A 17,671-nucleotide genomic window follows, 5' to 3' on the forward strand; every position below is an offset into this window, starting at 1 on the left:
GATTTTTTCCCTCTTCTTCCCATTGCTTTAAGTTCTTGCATTTCCACCCAAATGTCATTCCACTCCTCTCCACTCTGCACCCCAAGCACTAGAGTCTGCATTTCCTCTGTTGGTGGCACCAATTGGGCCAAAGTAACTGAGACTGGTTAGCAAATTTGAGCAAACTCAAAAGGCAAGAGATAGTGATTTTCACAGTGCTCTTTCCACTTGCTCTCCTCAGCTTCCTGTCAGCAGGTGAGGGCCATATGCCTTGCCCTTTTAACTATTAGGTTCTTTCTGAACAAACTTGTCCCTCTATCCCTCTTCTGACAAGCGACCCCTACATTCCCTACAAAAACACACTTGGACCTGATGTTACATTCAATTTCAACAAGTTTCTGGACCCTCCCAGGGATCATCTGTGGTTCTCAGGTTAAGAATCTCTGCCCTCAGAGATGATCTTCGCAGTACTTAAGCCTTCCCTGGGTGAAAATGAGAAGAAAGCCTGAGGTCTTGAAGTCACAGACCTTGACTTATTTACCTCCAATTTGGTTTCCTTTAGCTGAAGGAATGCATATGGGGTGAGCTATGAGGGTTGAAGAGGGAAAAGAGAACTAGTCTCTCTTTCCTGATATGATGGGGTGGCAGGCTTTTGTCTCTTGATTGTGGGAAGAAATGTTATGCTGAGAAGAAGAAAGAGGATGATTAAGGTATTTTCCAGGCCTTAGCAAGGAAAATGACAGATCTGATGAGAAATCTCCTTGTGCTGAAGCTCTGGTAGCAGCCCTTCCAGCAGAGAAAATATTCATTAGAAAAAGAAGCCAAAGTGATGGATGGAGTCAGGGTCCAGCCAGGGTTTGGGAAGAGGCGGTACAGGGTATCGATCGCAGTTCTCAGGAGGAGAGAAGGATCAGCAGAGATGCTGCAAACACCAGCAGCCTCGGGGCCACCCCAGTTCCGGGGCTGGCTCTGGCTCGGAGATAGCCTTCTGTCATCCTGACAGGTGATCTTGATCAGCTCATCTAGGTCCTCCTAAACCCAGACAACGCCACTCCAGCCCTCTACCCTGCATCAGGGCACCGCGGGTTTCCCACAGAAGAGGCACAACACGGGAGCCGAGGACCCTCCCCCACACCAACCCTTGTGTCCTTCAGCACATCCTACAGACTCCCTCCCCTTGCCCTTCTGATTCACAGCGCCCACCTCCCTGCACCTACCCTATTCGATCTACGGGGGAGCGAAGTCGCTTCTTGACCGCCAGCCCGGGAAGGGGCGCCAGCCAGCTGGCGAAGGCACGGCTTAGAGGGGCGTCTTGGGCAGAGAGAGGTTTGGGGCTGGGGTGTGTATGCAGTCACTTTGAGAGAGCGGGCTGGTAGCACAAAGAATGTGTGTACAAGGGTTAGGAGAGGAGGTCCTGGGGCTTTGGTCTCTTTGCCCCCCGCAATTGTGCATTTTGGAGGGGCTCTTGCTGCAAGCTCCGTAAGCAACAGCACCCGCTCCAAGACTACACTTCCCAGAAGGCTATGCGAGAGGGAGAGCGAGGGGAAGACAACCTGTGCTGCGCTTGCGCAAAGAGTGAGCTGGAAAGGTGGGAGGGAGAGGGGAGGCGTGCCCGCGGCGGGGCTAGGGGGAGGGGGCCGCGCGGCGGTGGCGCCGGGGCGGGCGCGCGTCCGCGGCGGTGATGGCGGTGCGTGAACGCGCGGCGGCAGCAATGGCCGCTCTGGAGCGGCGGGTGCCGAGTCTCGATGACTTCGCGGGACAGAGCTGGAGCTCGTGGGTGGAACGGGCCGACCTGCCCGCGGCCGACGGTGAGTGAAGCTCCCCTAGAGTCCGGGGACCCCATCACTGTCTCCCCTCCCCCTCTCCGGGCCCCCGCCAGCAGAGGGGAGCCGCCGACGGGAGCCGCCGTCCGGCTCCCCGGCCCCCCAAACAAAGGACCCGCCGGGTCCTAGTGCCCGCCTGCTCCGTCACCTTCGCGCCTCCGGGTCCTAGCGCCGGCCCACCGCCCGCAGCCCACCCTGCCCACCTCTGCCTCTGCCGGTGCCCAGTACCTGCCCCCACATCTGTTTGCCTTTATCTTTCTCTTCGCCTGCTGTCCTCTAGCTTCCGCCCCTCCTGCACCTGCCTAGGGCTTTCCCCGTCCGCAACAGTCCTCTCCACGTGTTTCCCACGCACCCCACTTCTGTGCCCCCCTTCTAACCCCCCTTGTTCCTTCGCCTTCTGCCCCACACCTCCTGCTCCTTTTCGGCGTTTGCCTGCGGGTTGCAGTGCCACTGGACCCCTGCCCCCTCCGTATTAGTTCGTCGGTCCATCCATCTATCCATCCTCCCTTCCTCCCTCCTTTCGTCCATCCATCCCTCTGTGCCTCCAACCCTCAGTCCTTTCCCGGGCCTCTTGCCCTGCCTCTTGGCTCTCTCCCCTGACCCCCACCTTCTCTAGGCCCCTTTGGTAAGCGGGCTGACAGCCCCTTCTGCTGATCTTTGTCTCCTGGGCCCCAGGGGGCACCTGGCCTCGTGGCCTTTGGGGTGACAGCAGGCATCACAGCCCTGAAGAAGTTTGCAAGTGAGAAGAGGTGGAGGAGGAGACCGCATGGAGCGGTCTCTAATGACACTTGTTCTCCTCTGAGACATCCGAGTCCCAGCTCAGTTCTGCCCATCAGTGCATTTTAACGGACTTAGGAGTGGGAGCTGCCCCTTGTCTCTTCCATGCCTAACCCACCACCCCTCATAGCTGGAGATTATGTAAGACTGTCAGTGATCTTCACATCCTAGAAAGGGGCAAATCTGTTAGTAGGCGTTAGAAGCACATCTAAGTGGAAGCCCAGGCCACCCCAGGACTGCCCCATGCTGGGTGGGCAAGGATGGGGCCATTGTCAGGGTCTGGGTGCTTTGAGAACCGGAAATGGAATCAGACGGGTTTGGTGACTCAGAATTGATTTTTTTTCCAAGGGACAGGGAGGGGGCATAGAGGAGGGAGGGGAGAGGAGTAAGGTAGGGGGATGGGGGAAAGAGCTGCTTTGCACAGCTAAGATGTTTTTGTCATCAACCCAGAAATTGAGGTATGAGGGCAACCCTTGGCCAAAGCCCTCCTAAAGAGGGGAGGGGCTTGCATAGCTGACCAAAGGGACTTTGAAGATGCCAAAGGACCCCCGAGACAGCAGTTTCTCTGCCCTGTGACCATCCTGTCAAGGCAGGACCTGAGAAGCTGGGTGTAACTTTGTCAGTACTATGGTAACCCAGGTGGAAGAAAATCGCATCTATGGGGATGGGGACCTGGGAGATATCTGTTTGGTGTGACACAGAGTAACAGGAAGGACCCATCTGAGAAATCTGAAGAAGGGACTTGGAGATTTATAGCAAAATATGTTAAGGATTATTTCCCATTTAAATGGGGAAGCGGGCCCAGAAAAGAGATCATATTTATTCACAATCACCCAGCCACTCAGCGGTGGAACCCCAAATTGCTCCTTGGCGTGAGGGGTCCTAAGAAAGGTGGCAGGATCCTTCCTAAGCGGGTCAGCTCATGCCAGGGGTAGCAGCTGAAGGAAGAATGGGCACATGAGAGTGACCCACTGAAAGGCTCTCCAAGTGGTCCCGAGCACCAGGAGCTTGTTAGGGAGGGTTGACTTCCTACGGCTCGGCTGCCAGCGCTGGTTGGGTAGGAGATGGGGCTTCTGCGGTGGGGGTGGTCCTTCTGAGCTGTGTTTCTCCTGCAGGGGCTGAGCTGGAGGAGAGTAACAAAAACACGAAGAAGTTGGATGCCATGACCCTCATTAAAGAAGGTGGGAGTTGACACACATTAGGGCTGGGGCCTAGGGCAGACAGGACCACCTTCCTCTCTTCCAACATATCCCAGGAGGTAGCTGCTAGAAGCAGCAGGTCTGGGGATCCTCACTTTGCTAGGTCTGAGTCAGCCCATTCCCCTGCCTCCTGTGACCTGTTGTGGGAGATCCTAACCATAGGTGATTGGGCTCACTCACCTGACGGCCCACGTTCTTAGGTTGAGCTCTAGAATCTGAGAGCATGCAGCATAAAGCCTGTCATGTCAGCTGGGGAGGGGGAAGTGGCTTCTGAGTTGGGGGGGAAGGTGCTCTCTGATCTGACAGGGCAACCCTGGGATCCCCAGCCCCAGTGATAAGGGCTTCTGTCATTGCAGACATGTCCATCTTCGGGCACTGCCCTGCCCATGACGACTTCTATTTGGTTGTGTGTAGCCACTGCAGCCAAGTGGTGAAGCCTCAAGCTTTCCAGAAGCACTGCGGTGAGGGGAGCCCTAGGGAGGAGAGAGAGGGGACAGGGGAAGGTGAAACGTGGAACTCTGAGGACAGGGTCAGTTGGGAGGTCATGTGGGTCATGGAGTGGGGAGGCCTTGGGGATCAGAAGGTCCTGGGGGTGGCTTCAGAGGATTGTGGCGGGTCCAGGTGATTGTTTGAGCAAAATTCTAGCATCTGGTGGAATTAGGGGAAGAGCTAAAAGGTTCAGGAAGCTGAGTCCTAGAATTGTGAGCCTTGAAGGCTCAGATTCAAGTGGGAAGATGGCAAATTTAAAATCTCAGGCTTGGGAAATCCCAGGTTTTGGTATTGGGAGTCTGTGAGCAGGGCTAGGAGGTTGGGGAAGGAGGCAGTTGATACCACTCACCTCGATTACTCTCTCCACCTCCTGGTGACAGAAAGAAGACACGGGCCCCTCAGCAAGCTTTACGCCCGGGCCCCACCCCCACCTCCAGCCCCTGCCAGCTCTCAGAAATGCCATGTAGTGAATGGGCAGGGCCCAGCTTGTAGGGCCCCAGGTTCCACCAAAACCTCCTCCAGGGAGAAGGGCCAGGGGTCCCGGAGCCGTGGCCACCCACCTCCTGAGAAGACGCAGAAGGACAACCTCTGGTAAGGAGAGGCTGGAGACTCCCTGAGACCAGCCTTGACCCTGACCCTAGCCCAGGGAGGGGTTAACATAAAGGGAGACAGCTGGGGGGCAATGGGCACTGCTCACAGCAGGAGGCAGCCACTCTCTGCAGTTCCCTTCCATGTGTTCCAAGGAATATGGGGTCCCCTTTCCCCATGGTCTGCACCCCTGCTGGAGCCCACCCAAGTTCCAGGGCTGGGAAGGACATGGCTCTGGGCTAGAGTCCAGGGCCCGGGCCCAGCCGCCCCTCCCCCCCCCCGCCCCCCAGCCCACACCCTCTCTTCATATGTAGCCTTTTCGTGCCTGTGGTGAATCTGGAGAAGATGTCCAGTCTCCCGAAGCCCGATGGACATGGAATCAGGGCGGCCCCGCCCTCTGCTTTCCTCAGCCAGCCTGGTGGCCTCACCAAGGACTCCCCTGGAAAAAACCCCATGGCACCCCCTTCTAAAGAACCTCCGGGGAGAGAGAGCATCGAGATGACCCCCAGCGAGGGCCCCAGTCACCGGGCTGAAGGCAGCCCTCCTGAAAAGGAGCCTGGTGGGGCCAGGCTGCCCCCCAAAACCCACCGGAAGATGGCCCGTGAGTAGTCATGGTCTTGGGGGTCAGGAAGGTAGAGTGGGGGACCCTTTTGGACTGCTTTGTCCTTGGGCCTGATGGAGAGGGGTCAGGAAGGAGTGGGCCTGGCCGTCCCCCTAGTCACGGCTTGACGTGGACATACACTTGAACTCCTTGCTTTCTAGGAAGCTTCTCTTCAGCCCAGGTCTCCTGATCAAGGCTAAGGGAGCTTATGCCCAAGCAGGTGAAGGTATTCTTCCTCACCCTGGGCTCTTGATGTTTCTCTCTCCTCTCACCTAGATCCAGGGCGCCAGACCCCTCCCACAGCTGGCTTCCCTGGCATCCCACATGCCTGTGGCCGCCCTGATCTCTGTTGCCCTGTTTTGGACTTGGAGTCACCAAAAGGAGTGCCTGGGCTGGGAGTTGGGGGGTGAGGATGGTTCTTGTGCCCAGCAGAGAGTTTCTCCTCTGATGCCCAGAGGAGTTTCTCTGGAAGGCTGCAGCCCCGGACTCGAAGGCCAGAGGTTCTGCTGCCGTAGGCCCAGCTCTTCCCAGGCCTTCCCTTGGGCCTCCTGGAAATGGCCTTGGGGCTCACAGGAACTGTTTTCCCCACAGGGAAGGAGTGCGACCTCAACAGGCAGTGTGGGGTAGTAAACCCAGAGACCAAAAAGATCTGTACCCGCCTGCTGACCTGCAAGGTAATCTCAGTCCCACTGCACGGTGAGGGAGGACAGCACAGATACGGGCCCTGGGCAAGGAGAGAAACTGCAGTGTTAGCCAAGATTCAGCTCGGGGTGGGGGTGAAGCCCAGGTGAGGCCAGGGGAGAGGAGGCTGCCCCCAGTGGGCCCAGGCTGGGAGCAGTAGGCAGATCGCCCCAGTCCAAAGGAAGGGTCTGGGCCTGTGGGGGGAGCAAAAGAAAGACCCACAAATACACCTACCAACACACTCACACCCCCTCTCTCCGCTTGCCTAGGCTAGCACACACTGCGCCCCTCCTTCCTGCTCGGCTCACACCCCTCCCCACCCTTCACCCTGCTCTATTCTAGATCCACTCGGTGCACCAGCGCCGGGAGGTCCAGGGCCGCGCCAAGGACTTTGACGTGCTCGTGGCAGAGCTGAAGGCCAATTCCCGCAAAGGGGAGTCTCCCAAAGAGAAGAGCCCAGGGCGCAAGGAGCCCACTCTTGAGCGCCCCTCCCAGGAGCCCCCCTCCTCAGTCCAGGCTGTGGCAGCGGCCACCCCCAGCAGCACCTTCTCTGCTCGCGCTAAGCAGACCTACCCATACTGCGCACTGCCCAGGTACGTCCGGGCCGGTCCCCACCTGGGGACGCTTGGTCCCAAGCCATCACGGACCCCGGGAAACAGGCCCAGGGAGTCTCCCTCCGCCCCGAGGTGGGGGGATAGCTGGGACCCTGGCAGTGGTGCGGAAGTAGGTGACCCCCTGCTCCTACCCCAGCACGCCGCTGTGCCTCAGCCTCTCTGAGCGTGCCGGTTCCAATGCCCGGGATAGAAACGTTGGCCCAGCTGCTTCTCACGGGCCAGAACGTGCACCTGGGGAACTGAAAGGGTCAGGGTCCTGGGTGAGGCAGTCCTACTGTGTATTCACTCACTGGCCCCTTCGTGTGCAGAGGCTGCGCCGGAGCCCGGGGAGAGCCCACCTTGCCGAAGGAGACACACACGCATCTCCGCCTGTAACACAAGGGGCAGACCCGAGACAGGCTCAGCTCACAGACAGGCTCACGGGAATATGTGATGCGAGAAGGGGGTTGAGAGAATTGACGGGGCTGACCAGAGCTGGGTGCAGTTAAACTCAGAAGATTTTCTGGAGGAGGAGGCGAATCTGGAGCAGATTTCCCCCCCGAGGAGGCAGGGCCTGGGAAGTGAAGTGAAGGGGCTGGGGAGAGGATCCCTTGGGAGCTGTGGCCCCTGACCTTTCTGGCTCTTACTCTGTGAGCTCTGTTGTTCCCTCCCTTCCTGTCCTCCTTCCTTTTTGTCTCATTGCCCGGCAGGGTGTCTGCCCTGGCTTTTTTTGAGCTTGGCGGGTTCAGGGACACCCCCGCCCTGACCCACCCCCTCTCATCGGCCTCACACCCCCTTTGGCCCTTCCAGGTCCCGGGCCTCCTCTGAGAGTGAGTTGGATGGTGAAGGCCCCTGTGGTGGTGATGGGGACCCAGGCCTGTTCCCCTTTCCCCTGCCCCGGGGTGGGGCCCAGGCCTCCAGCGAGGAGAGTGAGGAGGAGGGGACATCTGACGACCTCCACCTCCCCCCTGACTGCCATTATGCAACCCGGCCCCCGCGGCCACAGGCGGTAAGGACCTGGGGCAGGGACCTGGGGTGGGGGGTGGCCCAGCCCTCCCGGCCCACAGTGTGGGGAGGAGGTCGGATCCTTTGTGCAGGAGCCCTCCCTGCGTCCCTGGCCCCACTGACCGCGGCCCTCCCTTCTGCCTCTAGTTCTGCACCTTTGGGAGCCGACTGGTGAGTCCCGGATGCTACGTGTTTAGCCGCCGGCTGGACCGCTTCTGCTCAGCACTGAGCTCCATGCTGGAGCGGCACCTCAGCTCACACATGTGGAGGTGAGTCTTTTGGGCCCGGGGCTGTCCTCCCTGGAGGCCGGACCCTGGACATCCATGGGCTTCAGAAGCCCTCATTCTTCTCACATACCTATAGATGCGGTTCGGCTGTTGGGGCAAGACCCCAGATAGAATGAAGGGGAGGTGGGGGGACTTGACAGCCTGAGGCTGGGCCGAGGCAGGGCATGAGTGGGTGGTGTGGGAGTGAAGCCCGACTCTTATCCGTCACTTCCAGTACCTTTTGGGTAACTAGGAAGAGGGGATGCCCAAACTGAAATTTGAAATGAGGTTCTTAATGGGTCTGTATTCTAGTTCATTCCTGCCTACCCCTGTGCTTTCTTTCTAAGCCTCAGTTCCAGTGTCTCCCAGCAGATGGCAGCAAGGCCGGGGCTCTGTGGGCCATTTCTAGGTGGGGCAGAGAGACGGGTGGAGGTTGGTGGGGAGGTCCTCTTGTTTGCCTGGTGTCACAGTGGGGCTCTCTTTTTGCTGCAGGAAGATCCCACCGGCGGCTGAGCCTCCATCCCACCTTGTCAGCTCCCCACTCTCTGCTCCCCTCAGCCCATCCTCTACAGGCAGCTGCCCCCGCCTTCCAGGCCCACCCCCCAGACCTGCCTGCCCAGCCTCCACGCCCCCCGCCAAGGACAGCCTGGTCCCCAGCTACCCCGCAGGCTCCCCCAGCGTGGCAGCGGCCTGCAGCCAGGCGGAGTGCATGGGCGGGAGCCAGGCCATCACCTCACCACTGCCTGCCAACACGCCATCCCCATCCTTCAGCAAACTCCCGCCTTCGAAGGCCAGCAAGTCGTCCAAAGGCAAGGACGGGGTCGAGGTGGAGGCCCCTTCTCGAAAGCGAAAGTTATCCCCAGGCCCCACCACTTTCAAACGGACCTGCATCCTGGAGCCCTCTGGAAAAGGCAAACTGTCTGGCTGCCGGGGCCTCTCGGCCAAGACTAAAACAGCCCTGGGCATGGGGCTTAATGGGACGGTGGGGCCAAGAGTGAAGCGGGCAGGGCCTCTGGACTGTCGGGGTTCCCCTCATCAGCCCCCTACACCCGTCAAGGCTTCTCAGCTGGACAACCGGGGAGCGGCTGGACACCCAGCCAAGGCCCTGCCACCCACCTGCCTCTCTGAGGAGGAGGTAGCCAAGAAGCGGAAAAACCTGGCCACTTACTGCCGGCCGGTGAAGGCCAAGCACTGCCAGGCAGGCGCACCCGCCGATGCGGCCTGCTCTGTGCGCCGCAAGAAGCCGGGTCCTGCCATGGCCTTTGAGGAGAAGTGTTCGACACTGAAGGTACCGGCCCCGCTCCCTGAAGAGCACGGGCAGGGAAGAATCAGGATGGACGAGGGTAGAACACAGTGGGGACCTGGCACAGAGGAGGCGCTAAGTAAATGTTTGTGCGGGGAAGGGACGAAAGGGGAAGTTGAGAGAGTTCCTGGGCCATCTTCTCGAGGCCGAGGTAGGTCAGCTCTTTGAAAGGTGACCCAGCTTTTGCTTGACGGGCCTTCCCCTATCTCTCCCTTGAGCTGAGGCCATGCTGCCTGTCCCCTCCCCCCATATCTGCTTCTGTTTTAACAAAAGGGCCACTTTCTGATCTGGCTGTGGCCCTCACACCAGGACTGGAGCTCCTTCTGTCCCCTGAAGGAAAGGAAGTTGGACTTCACGAACTCTGCTGGGAAAGGTTTGGGCAGTGGGGTTGAGCTTGGGTTGCTGAGCTGTGGCCTGATATGCTGGGCGGCGGGCTAGGGGGGCTGGTCTTGTTCATGGGTCCTGCCTCTGGGCACCAGGGCCTGGAAGGGCAGGGACACCACCCGAGGTCCCTGTATGCATATGTGTCCACTTCCAGGATTTCAGGTGCCAGGCAAGTCCTCCAGGGTTTCTGGGAAGGCCAGCAGCCAGGCTTATGTGCCTCTTCGGACGGGAGCTCTGGAGCAGCCCGCTCTGGGCTGTCCCTATGATCTCAGCCAGGAGGGACTTACCGGCGGGGAGAAGGGGGATGCTCTTCTGGTGTAGGCATGGGCCAGATGCATACCCACTCCTCTGGCACCCGTACGAGGGTAGTGAGTTGGACAGTGCCCCCACCTGTGTGCGCGTGTGTGCACGGAGGTTCTCGGGCTGTCCCTGCTCGGCTGGCCTTCATCTTTCCCCCTCCTCCAGCATTCATCACCAGCCCAGCCAGGAGGAAAGCAAGCGTTAGCTCTAATGGTCCACACAGGTCACTGGGTCGGAGGACTGGTAGGCCCGCAGCCTGACTGTGTCTCTTGCCTCTTGTCTTCCCGCAGTCTAAAGCCCATTAACAAGAAAGTGCCTGCCCTCTGCGATGGAGCCGCCAGCACCTCCTCCCCTCCAGATCCGGGCCCCAGGCTGCTGCCGCTTTTTATAACTTTATATTATTTTTTTTAAGAAAAAAAACTCTTTAAAATACCTCAAGACTGTCTCCCTGTTCTGTTGCTGCTAAGAAAATGTAAAAACAGAAACATAGAAAAGGAAGGAAAAAGATGGAATAAAATGAGTGTCCTTGCTGTCCCCATCCGCACCCCAGGAGGCGGAGATGATAGGCAGCCAGACTCCAGCTCCCGGCGCTTGCCTGCAGAAGTCTCTTATGCTCATATATTTTTGTCCTTTTAAATGGTGTGGGAATGGCTGGGGTTTGTGTCATGGGGGACGTCTTCTCTCCAGAGGATGATGAGGCATATGGCTCTGAGGGAGCAAGGCTTGCCAGAATCTTTATCCCAGAGATGACTCCGGCCCTGTTGGTAAGGGAAACCTGACGGGGGCAAGGGAGCCACTCCTTTGGCCCTACTCTCAGGTCTTTGCCCTGAGGGTCTGTGGGAGCTGGCCTGGGCCCTTTTCCAGTCTTCCAGCAACGCTGGGCCTCCATCCTGTCTCTGAACTATGGCCTCAGTCTCTTCAGCTCTTCCTGCCCTTCCCGCCTCTCCCTAGCAGCCTTATTTTCTCAACCACTGGGGGAGCTCGAATTGAGTTGGTCACTGCTGTAAGGCTGTGCGGGATTTCTGTGGGACAGCCTGTTTCGGTCCCTGTCCCTGGCCTGTGGGTTTGCCCCTCAGGGAGGGGTAGAGTCTCTCCCAGGTAGGCCTCCTTTAGCTGAACCACACCTTTCTGGAGGCAGGAAGGGGAAATGTATGATCTCTTACAAAACTTATGGTGTGGGAGGCAGCAGGAATGTGGGAGGTCCTGGTCCCTCAGGATCACCTGACTCCCCAGGGCTGAGCAGATGGTGTGGAGGTGGGAAGGGCTGGGAGTGCCCTAGTTCTTCCGTTTATCTCACTGGAGGCTAGTGTGCGGATAGGGGTGACACTGTTCCATCTCCCTCCTTTGGTCCTCAAACCTGAACTCACCAGGCACAGGCACTATCTTTTGGCCTGGTCCTTACCTTTCGGTGTCCTTGCTTTTAGGCAGGGAGGACTCTTACTCCCTTAACAAGACAGAAGAAGGGATGACAGGAAGGTGTGGGCAGGCTGAGAAATGCAGTGTTTCTGGAAGACTACTCAAAGCACTGGTTTCACACTCTTGGTTCAGTGTATGATATTTGTGATTGGGGTTTGGGTGTAATCATTTGCCATAAGTGTAATTTCCACAGGCTACTCGAGACGTAAGCCCTTGTGGACAGAAAGGTACAAATGAGGTTCACTGAAGAAACCAGGCTGGCCGCCTGCCCTCTGATCCCCTTCTGCCCCCCTTCTGCAACCTCCCCCCCCCCGCCCCCGGGCTCTCCAGACGCGCTTTCCCCCCGGCCCCCAGAGGGCGCTGTGGGCGAGGCCGCCGTAGTGCCGGCGGCGCCGGGGGAGGGGCCTCTCCCGCCGTCGCGGCCGCCTCCGCGATCGCAAACCCGGAAGACGCGCTCCAGCAGCTGGGAGTGTACGCCGGCCCGGCCCGGCAATGCAGCCCCTGGAGGTAGGTCTGGTTCCCGCTCCGGCGAGGGAGCCGAGACTGACCCTCTGGCTGCGGACAGGCAGTGGGATCTTGGCGCACCTGGTGGCTTTGGGCTTCACCATCTTTCTGACTGTGTTGTCCCGGCCAGGAACCAGTGAGTGTGCAAGGCGGGGCGGGGCCAGGGAAGGGGGCGGAGCCGGGACGCTGGAGGAGCGTCGCTGGGAGCGCTCCGAGACCTGGAGTGGGGACTCCCCCCCGCCCCCCCGCAGTGGAGGGGCGAGCTGCGACGGGGTAGTAAGGTGGTAGTGGGGCGGGGCCCCGGGAGGTGGGTCCTGGAAGGGCGGGGTTTTGAGTGCGGGGGTGGAAAGGCAGACATTCAGTTGAACTCACCAGTTCATCAGAAGCGGAGCCCCTCGCGGAGGATACAAGTAAAGGAGGCCAAGGTCCATTCTAGGACTGGGCTGACAGCTGCGAGCTCCCGGATGGGGAACCCAGACCAGACTGCTGTATGTTTGCCCCCTTGGTTGCTCCCCTTAAGCCCCATTGGCTGCTCCGCTTTGCACAGACTTCTGATTTGGGCTGGGAATGGTACACTGACCTGTCCCCTGTAGCCGGATTCTTTGGGCTCCAGCCAGCCACAGGGGCGGAAACATGGTGCCCAGCCGTCAGTCTGTTCTCTTTGATTCTTAGGTCTTTTCTCCTGGCACCCTGTATTCATGGCCTTGGCGGTGAGTTTGGGCTTCTTTTCTGCAGCTGATTTGTTTGGAAGTGTCCCCTAGGGAAGCATCCAGCCTTTGAAGGCTCAGCCTTTCTAAGGCTCAGAGAGGTGGGGGAAAGAGAGAGGGCCCCATCTCCCCCCTGCAACCTGATTGGGAGACATGGAAGGCTGGGCTCTAGTTAGTGTCAGGTGGTTGAGGGGGCTTGGGAGGGTCTGGAAGATGTGTCTTTCTCCCCTAGGGTCTGAAAGGAGGAAGTAGAAGTGTTGTCCAGTCACCCCCCCCCCAACTCCCTTACCCCTGCAAAGTTCAGAAGGCAGTTTAACATTTTCTAGAGATTTGCTTAACACTGGTCAAGAAATGGGGAGTCATTGCCTGTGGAGGAGGTCGGGATGGAGGTCAGCCTGAATGATAAGACTTCCACTCAAGTGTTGATCCCCACTTGTGCCCAGAAACGCTGACCTGTGAGGCAGGAGGTCCTGGTGGGAGTTCTTTAGCCCTCACCTTTGTCCTCTCTGTTTGGATGTATGAGAGCACCTCCTTTTTTTAGGCCTCCACGCTGGGCCTGAGGCTCACTGGCCCTCTCCTCTGTTCACAGTTCTGCCTCTGCATGGCTGAGGCCATCCTGCTCTTCTCGCCTGAACACTCACTGTTCTTCTTCTGCTCCCGAAAGGCCCGGATCCGACTCCACTGGGCAGGGCAGACCCTAGCCATCCTCTGTGCGGCCCTGGGCCTGGGCTTCATCATCTTCAGCAGGACCCGCAGTGAGCTGCCCCACCTGGTGTCCTGGCACAGCTGGGTAGGGGCTCTGACACTGCTGGCCACTAGCGGCCAGGCACTGTGTGGGTTCTGCCTCCTCTGTCCTCGAGCAGCCAGGGTCTCAAGGGTGGCTCGCCTCAAGCTCTACCATCTGACTTGTGGACTGGTGGTCTACCTGATGGCTACAGTCACGGTGCTCCTGGGCATGTACTCAGTGTGGTTCCAGGCCCAGATCAAAGGCACAGCCTGGTACCTGTGCCTGGCACTGCCCCTCTATCTGGCCCTGGCGATCATGCACCAGATCTCCAGCTCCTACTTGCCGAAGAAGAAAATGGAAATGTGAGTTCCTCCGAACTCTGAATGTAGGTGGGACACTTGCTTCGGACTTCAGCGTGCCCTTTGGTGACCTTCAAGGGATCCATTCAGAAGTAGTGGGGTTTTTGTACTTCTTAGCTGGGCCAGGGGCTGCAGAAACCCACACTGCTATTTCTGACGACGACTCACTGGGCCGAAATGGGGAAGTATACTGGGTGCCAGTGGAAGGTGTTGCGGGGGGCGGGGGAACTCAATCCTGAAGCCTCCACTCTTGATGGGAGATGGAAGTGCTGGGTGGTGGGGGCGATGGTGCCCGCAGTCATTTCTTGCCTGTGTGCCCGAGGGAGAACTGGGTTCCGGTAACTTATGAATGTGACAGCAGTGGATTTTGGGGTCTTCGAGAAAGCAGTGTGGAGGGAGAGCATGGGTTATGGTTCTTGTAGGATCTCTTGGGCAACCTTAGGCAAGTCACATGTCTCGGGACCAGTTTCCGCATCCGTGTCACGGGTGAGTGTTTCTAAACAATCTCCAACATTCAGTGTCTGTCAGGTTGTTGCCACCGAACACACTCCCCACTCTGGACTGTGGGCTGGACCACTAAGCAGACTCAGGACGTCATTCTTACATTCATTATCTCCTTATCCCTCTGGAGGGACAGGGCTGCCCTCGTGGCCTTCCAGGAATCTGCCGATTGGGCTCCTGGACTAGGGCCCAGGGGGTCAGGCACTGTGGAGAGAAGAGTCCCAGAGGAGGCTCTCTTGAACTCCAAGGCAGTGAAAGCACTAAAGTCACTTTAAAGCTTTTATAGGAGCAGAAGGGCATTGGCTTAAGCAAGCCTATGGTTCCTGGCTGGGCCTCTCAGCTCAGTTAAGAACGTCCTTCCGCCCACCTCAGAATCTGGCCTTGAGGGCTGCAGGACGTGGGCGAGCGCCTTTCCCTGCCATGCGTTCTGAGTGGCACAGTAGTCCTGAGTATCTCGTAGTCCTTCCTGGGGCTCAGGTTCTTGCCTCAGCACATAGCTTTGTGGAGATATTCCAAAGCTTTTAGGACAAAATAAGAGCTAAGGAAAGTGGGGTAGGGCTTTTCTGATCTAGGAAAAACAAAGTCTCCCTGGTTCCCCTTCTCAGCGAAGCTCTTCTCAGTTGCTGTCTCTTGCCAGCTCTCTGGCCCAGGAGGGGGCTGAGTGTGGTGCCGGCTGGCAAAAAAGGGCTGGGCCCTCTTCCCTGCAGAAAGCCCCTTCTTGTTCCCAAGGGAAGGTAGTTCCCCAGACTGCCCTCAGTGGTGAGCTGGGTGCCAGACTGGCTAACTGTGGGCTGGCTCGGTCGGGGGGATGGGACCTCCGTAGATCATGGCAGGACTGAAGACAGCCGCGCCAGGAAAGCTGGTGTTGAGGCAGGTAGACAGCTCAGTGGAAGCTCTGGGAGGCCTGGGTGTAGCGGCCGGAACTCCAGGTCCCAGGGGCAGGGCAGGTGTTCCTAGATGGCAGTAATTTCGATGCCCCAGGTCTTCCTAAGATTGAAGACCCCCCCCCCCCCCCGCCCCGCTCTGAGTGGTTCAGAAGCAAGGAGGTTGGTATGGTTTAACAGTCCAGGAATAGGGACTGCAAGGGGCAGAAGTGGCCTCTCTGGATCTCACTGGGTCAGATGGCGTCTCCTGGAAGCTCTCCAGCCCCGGAGCATCTAAAGGGGGTCTCTGCTCTTCAGAGGGTGATTATTTCTGTCTCCTTGCCTTGTCTCCCCTCTCAGACTCCCCAGTATGGTCTGAACTTGGGGGGGATGGTTCCTGGGGCCTCATGGAGGACATTCTTATCTGGGGTCCCTTGGCTCAGGGACTCCTGCTCTCCCTGCATCACAGCCAGTGCTGGGAGTCTCACTCTGTCTATGGCAAGGTGACAGGGCCGGGTGAGGTTCACCAGCTTCCGCGAGCCAGGCAGCCAGCGCCACAAAGCCTGAGTCTGCCTGAGGTGTTGCCTGCTCCCAGGTGGTGCGGGGGCTGCCGGGCGGGCGGGCGGGCTGACAGCCGGCACTTTGCGTGGGCTCTGCCAGCTGATGTCTATTCCCAGCCCTCGGAGGAAGGGGGAAGTCATTTATATTCTGCAGGAGGAAGGGGCCCCAGCTGTCACCTCTCTGACCAGAAGGCCTGGAGGGCAGGGGCACAGGGCCGAGAGGAGGGCACAGGTGGTCTTCTGCATAGCCTGTCTGACTGCAGTGTGGGGAGTAGGTCACCAGGAGGAGCCCTTCTTCCCGGTCAGCCAGATTGCGTGTGGGGGCACTTCCCGCCCCCCCTCCCCTGCATCTCTCCCTCCATTGCCACCTGCCCTCACATCCTGGGGCAGCAGCTGGACAACCATTAGACCTCAGTGCCAGGACACTCTTCCTCCAGCTGGGAGCTGGGTGGCTGCCTGCTGCACACGCCTCCTGCTTGTATGCGTTTCCTCCTCCCTAGGCCCTCTGTTCCCCCACCTCTCTGTATCTCCCCATCTGGGATGCTAGCTGGGCACCTCGGCAATGAGGCAGAGGCCTTGGGGGGAGGAAGCAAATGGCTGCCCTTTTGCCCTTGTTCCCTGGCTAGGGAAAGCTGCTAGTAGTCAGCCTGTTTTGCCTTTAAAAAAGAAAAAAAGCCAGGGTGCTCAAATTAAAAAAAAAAAAATTGCATGTCATTTGCACAAATTTGCATATCAGGCTCACTAAGACTTGATTCCAAATATGATTATATTTCAAACTCAACCTTGAGGACATTAGAAATGTAGATGTTTTTTTGTAACCAAATCCAAATGGTAACAGGATTACTGTTCTGGGTTCCACATCCCCCCCCCTGCCCCCCCAACCACTCCTTCCCTGGAGCCCCACTTGGGCTGGGGGTGGTGTTGAATGGCAGAAGCTGTGTCTGGGGAAGTCTCCCAGCCTCACCTTGGCTCTTGAGCTGCGTCAACCCTAGGCTGCTGTCCCTGGCCGGCCAGTTCCTCCTCTCCCAACCACCTCCCAGGGCAGGCGGCCCCTCCCAGTCCCTGACACCGGCCTGTGCGTCCTTTCTCATTGTCCCCACCCTTCCACCCCCGTGCATGGCTGCTCTGGGTCTTGTTTTTCAGACCTCACTGTGGGAGATCTAGGCATCCTCCTGGAGCCAGCTGGCTGCTGTGCCAAGGCCTGTTCAGAGTTAATAATAATCATTAGCTGCACAGTGCTGGGGCCTTTCAGCTCCAGAGCTCCAGGCACTTGCCGGCTGAGTCAGCCAGCCCTCACCTTCCCCCTCCTCCTGGGCTGCTGGAGTGTAGTGGAATGGGGAGAGGAGGGGGGTCAGAGGCTCACTTCCTAGCTGGGGCTTGAGGCTTCTTTCTTCTGGGAGTGGGCCCTGAGCACCCTTTGAATCCATTACTAAGGCCTTTTCGCCTGACGAAGATCAAGATGTGGGGGTCACAGTGTGGGCTCCGCTGGGAATGGCAGTGGTGGCTGTTGACCCCGAACCTGTTACCTGTCTTGACTTCCAGAGGACACCCCTGGTCCTGATGCCCCAATCTTAGCATTTCTGTGGCCCTCTGCAGGCTTAGGGAGCAGGGAGGCTTCCGGGTAAGTGCTCTGTTGCCCCCGTAGCTGGTTGACGTAAGAGCCTGTGTATCAGGCAGTGAAAAGCACATTGGCCCGGGAGCCAGGAAGGCTGCAGTCTGGGTTTGCTCGGCTCCTAACAACGGTGTGGCCACAGGTGGACCGCTCAGTGCTCCACCCGCCTCAGGGATGCCGTCAGGGGCAGAGCAGAGAATGCATGTTTGCAGGCATTGGAAAGTCCAAAGCATTAAACGAATGGAAACAGTTGTGTTTACAAGTATGTTCTTGTCCTTGACTCTCTCTTACTCGGCCCGGTCCTGGGTTTGATGCTTCTTTTAGGGAGACAATCAACAGTTATGGATAATGATGCCTAGGGGACCCAAGTCTCAGGTTGTGTTGTCGGCCGTCGTAAGGGAACACACACACGCTTCCTCCTTCTACGTGCAAGG

General features: G+C 58.3%; 1 protein-coding gene and 1 long non-coding RNA gene across 9 annotated transcripts; one reads left to right on the forward strand and one right to left on the reverse strand.

The window, feature by feature from the left end:
- Positions 1 to 130: 130 nt before the first annotated feature.
- On the forward strand, positions 131 to 17,502 carry LOC123795107 (putative transmembrane reductase CYB561D1). Of its 8 annotated transcripts, none has more exons than XR_006780331.2 (11): positions 131 to 1,787; positions 3,695 to 3,760; positions 4,135 to 4,239; positions 4,648 to 4,858; positions 5,170 to 5,456; positions 6,048 to 6,130; positions 6,480 to 6,730; positions 7,541 to 7,739; positions 7,883 to 8,004; positions 8,494 to 9,677; positions 10,279 to 10,426. XR_006780331.2 is itself a non-coding variant. In XM_087866155.1 (11 exons), exons 1-11 carry the CDS (start codon positions 1,661 to 1,663, stop codon positions 13,706 to 13,708), a joined length of 2,751 nt encoding a protein of 916 aa, XP_087722281.1. In that variant the 5' UTR covers positions 131 to 1,660; the 3' UTR covers positions 13,709 to 17,502. The 8 variants fall into 8 exon arrangements, 7 of the variants coding, with proteins under 7 accessions (XP_087722281.1, XP_087722280.1, XP_045657532.1 ...); XM_087866155.1 differs by lacking the exon at positions 10,279 to 10,426 and adding an exon at positions 13,205 to 17,502 and having other exon boundaries at positions 8,494 to 9,289; XM_087866154.1 differs by having other exon boundaries at positions 8,494 to 9,455.
- On the reverse strand, positions 3,132 to 12,386 carry LOC123795109 (uncharacterized). The gene is made up of 3 exons (XR_006780332.2): positions 12,281 to 12,386; positions 3,959 to 4,251; positions 3,132 to 3,702 (listed from the first exon to the last, which is right to left on the reverse strand). It is a non-coding gene; the product is annotated as an uncharacterized LOC123795109 (long non-coding RNA).
- Positions 17,503 to 17,671: the final 169 nt, after the last annotated feature.

Source organism: Ursus americanus, chromosome 12, assembly GCF_024610735.1.
Source record: "Ursus americanus isolate L20-20 chromosome 12, mUrsAme1.1.p, whole genome shotgun sequence".
Classification (NCBI taxonomy): Eukaryota; Metazoa; Chordata; class Mammalia; order Carnivora; family Ursidae; genus Ursus; species Ursus americanus.

Excerpts from the sequence above, each read along its gene's own strand:
- LOC123795107 (XM_087866155.1), top strand. The coding sequence starts at position 1,661 with ATGGCGGTGCGTGAACGCGCGGCGGCAGCAATGGCCGCTCTGGAGCGG. Across the intron at positions 5,457-6,047 it reads AACCCACCGGAAGATGGCCC|GGAAGGAGTGCGACCTCAAC; the intron begins GTGAGTAGTCAT and ends TTTTCCCCACAG. Across the intron at positions 7,740-7,882 it reads GGCCCCCGCGGCCACAGGCG|TTCTGCACCTTTGGGAGCCG; the intron begins GTAAGGACCTGG and ends TTCTGCCTCTAG.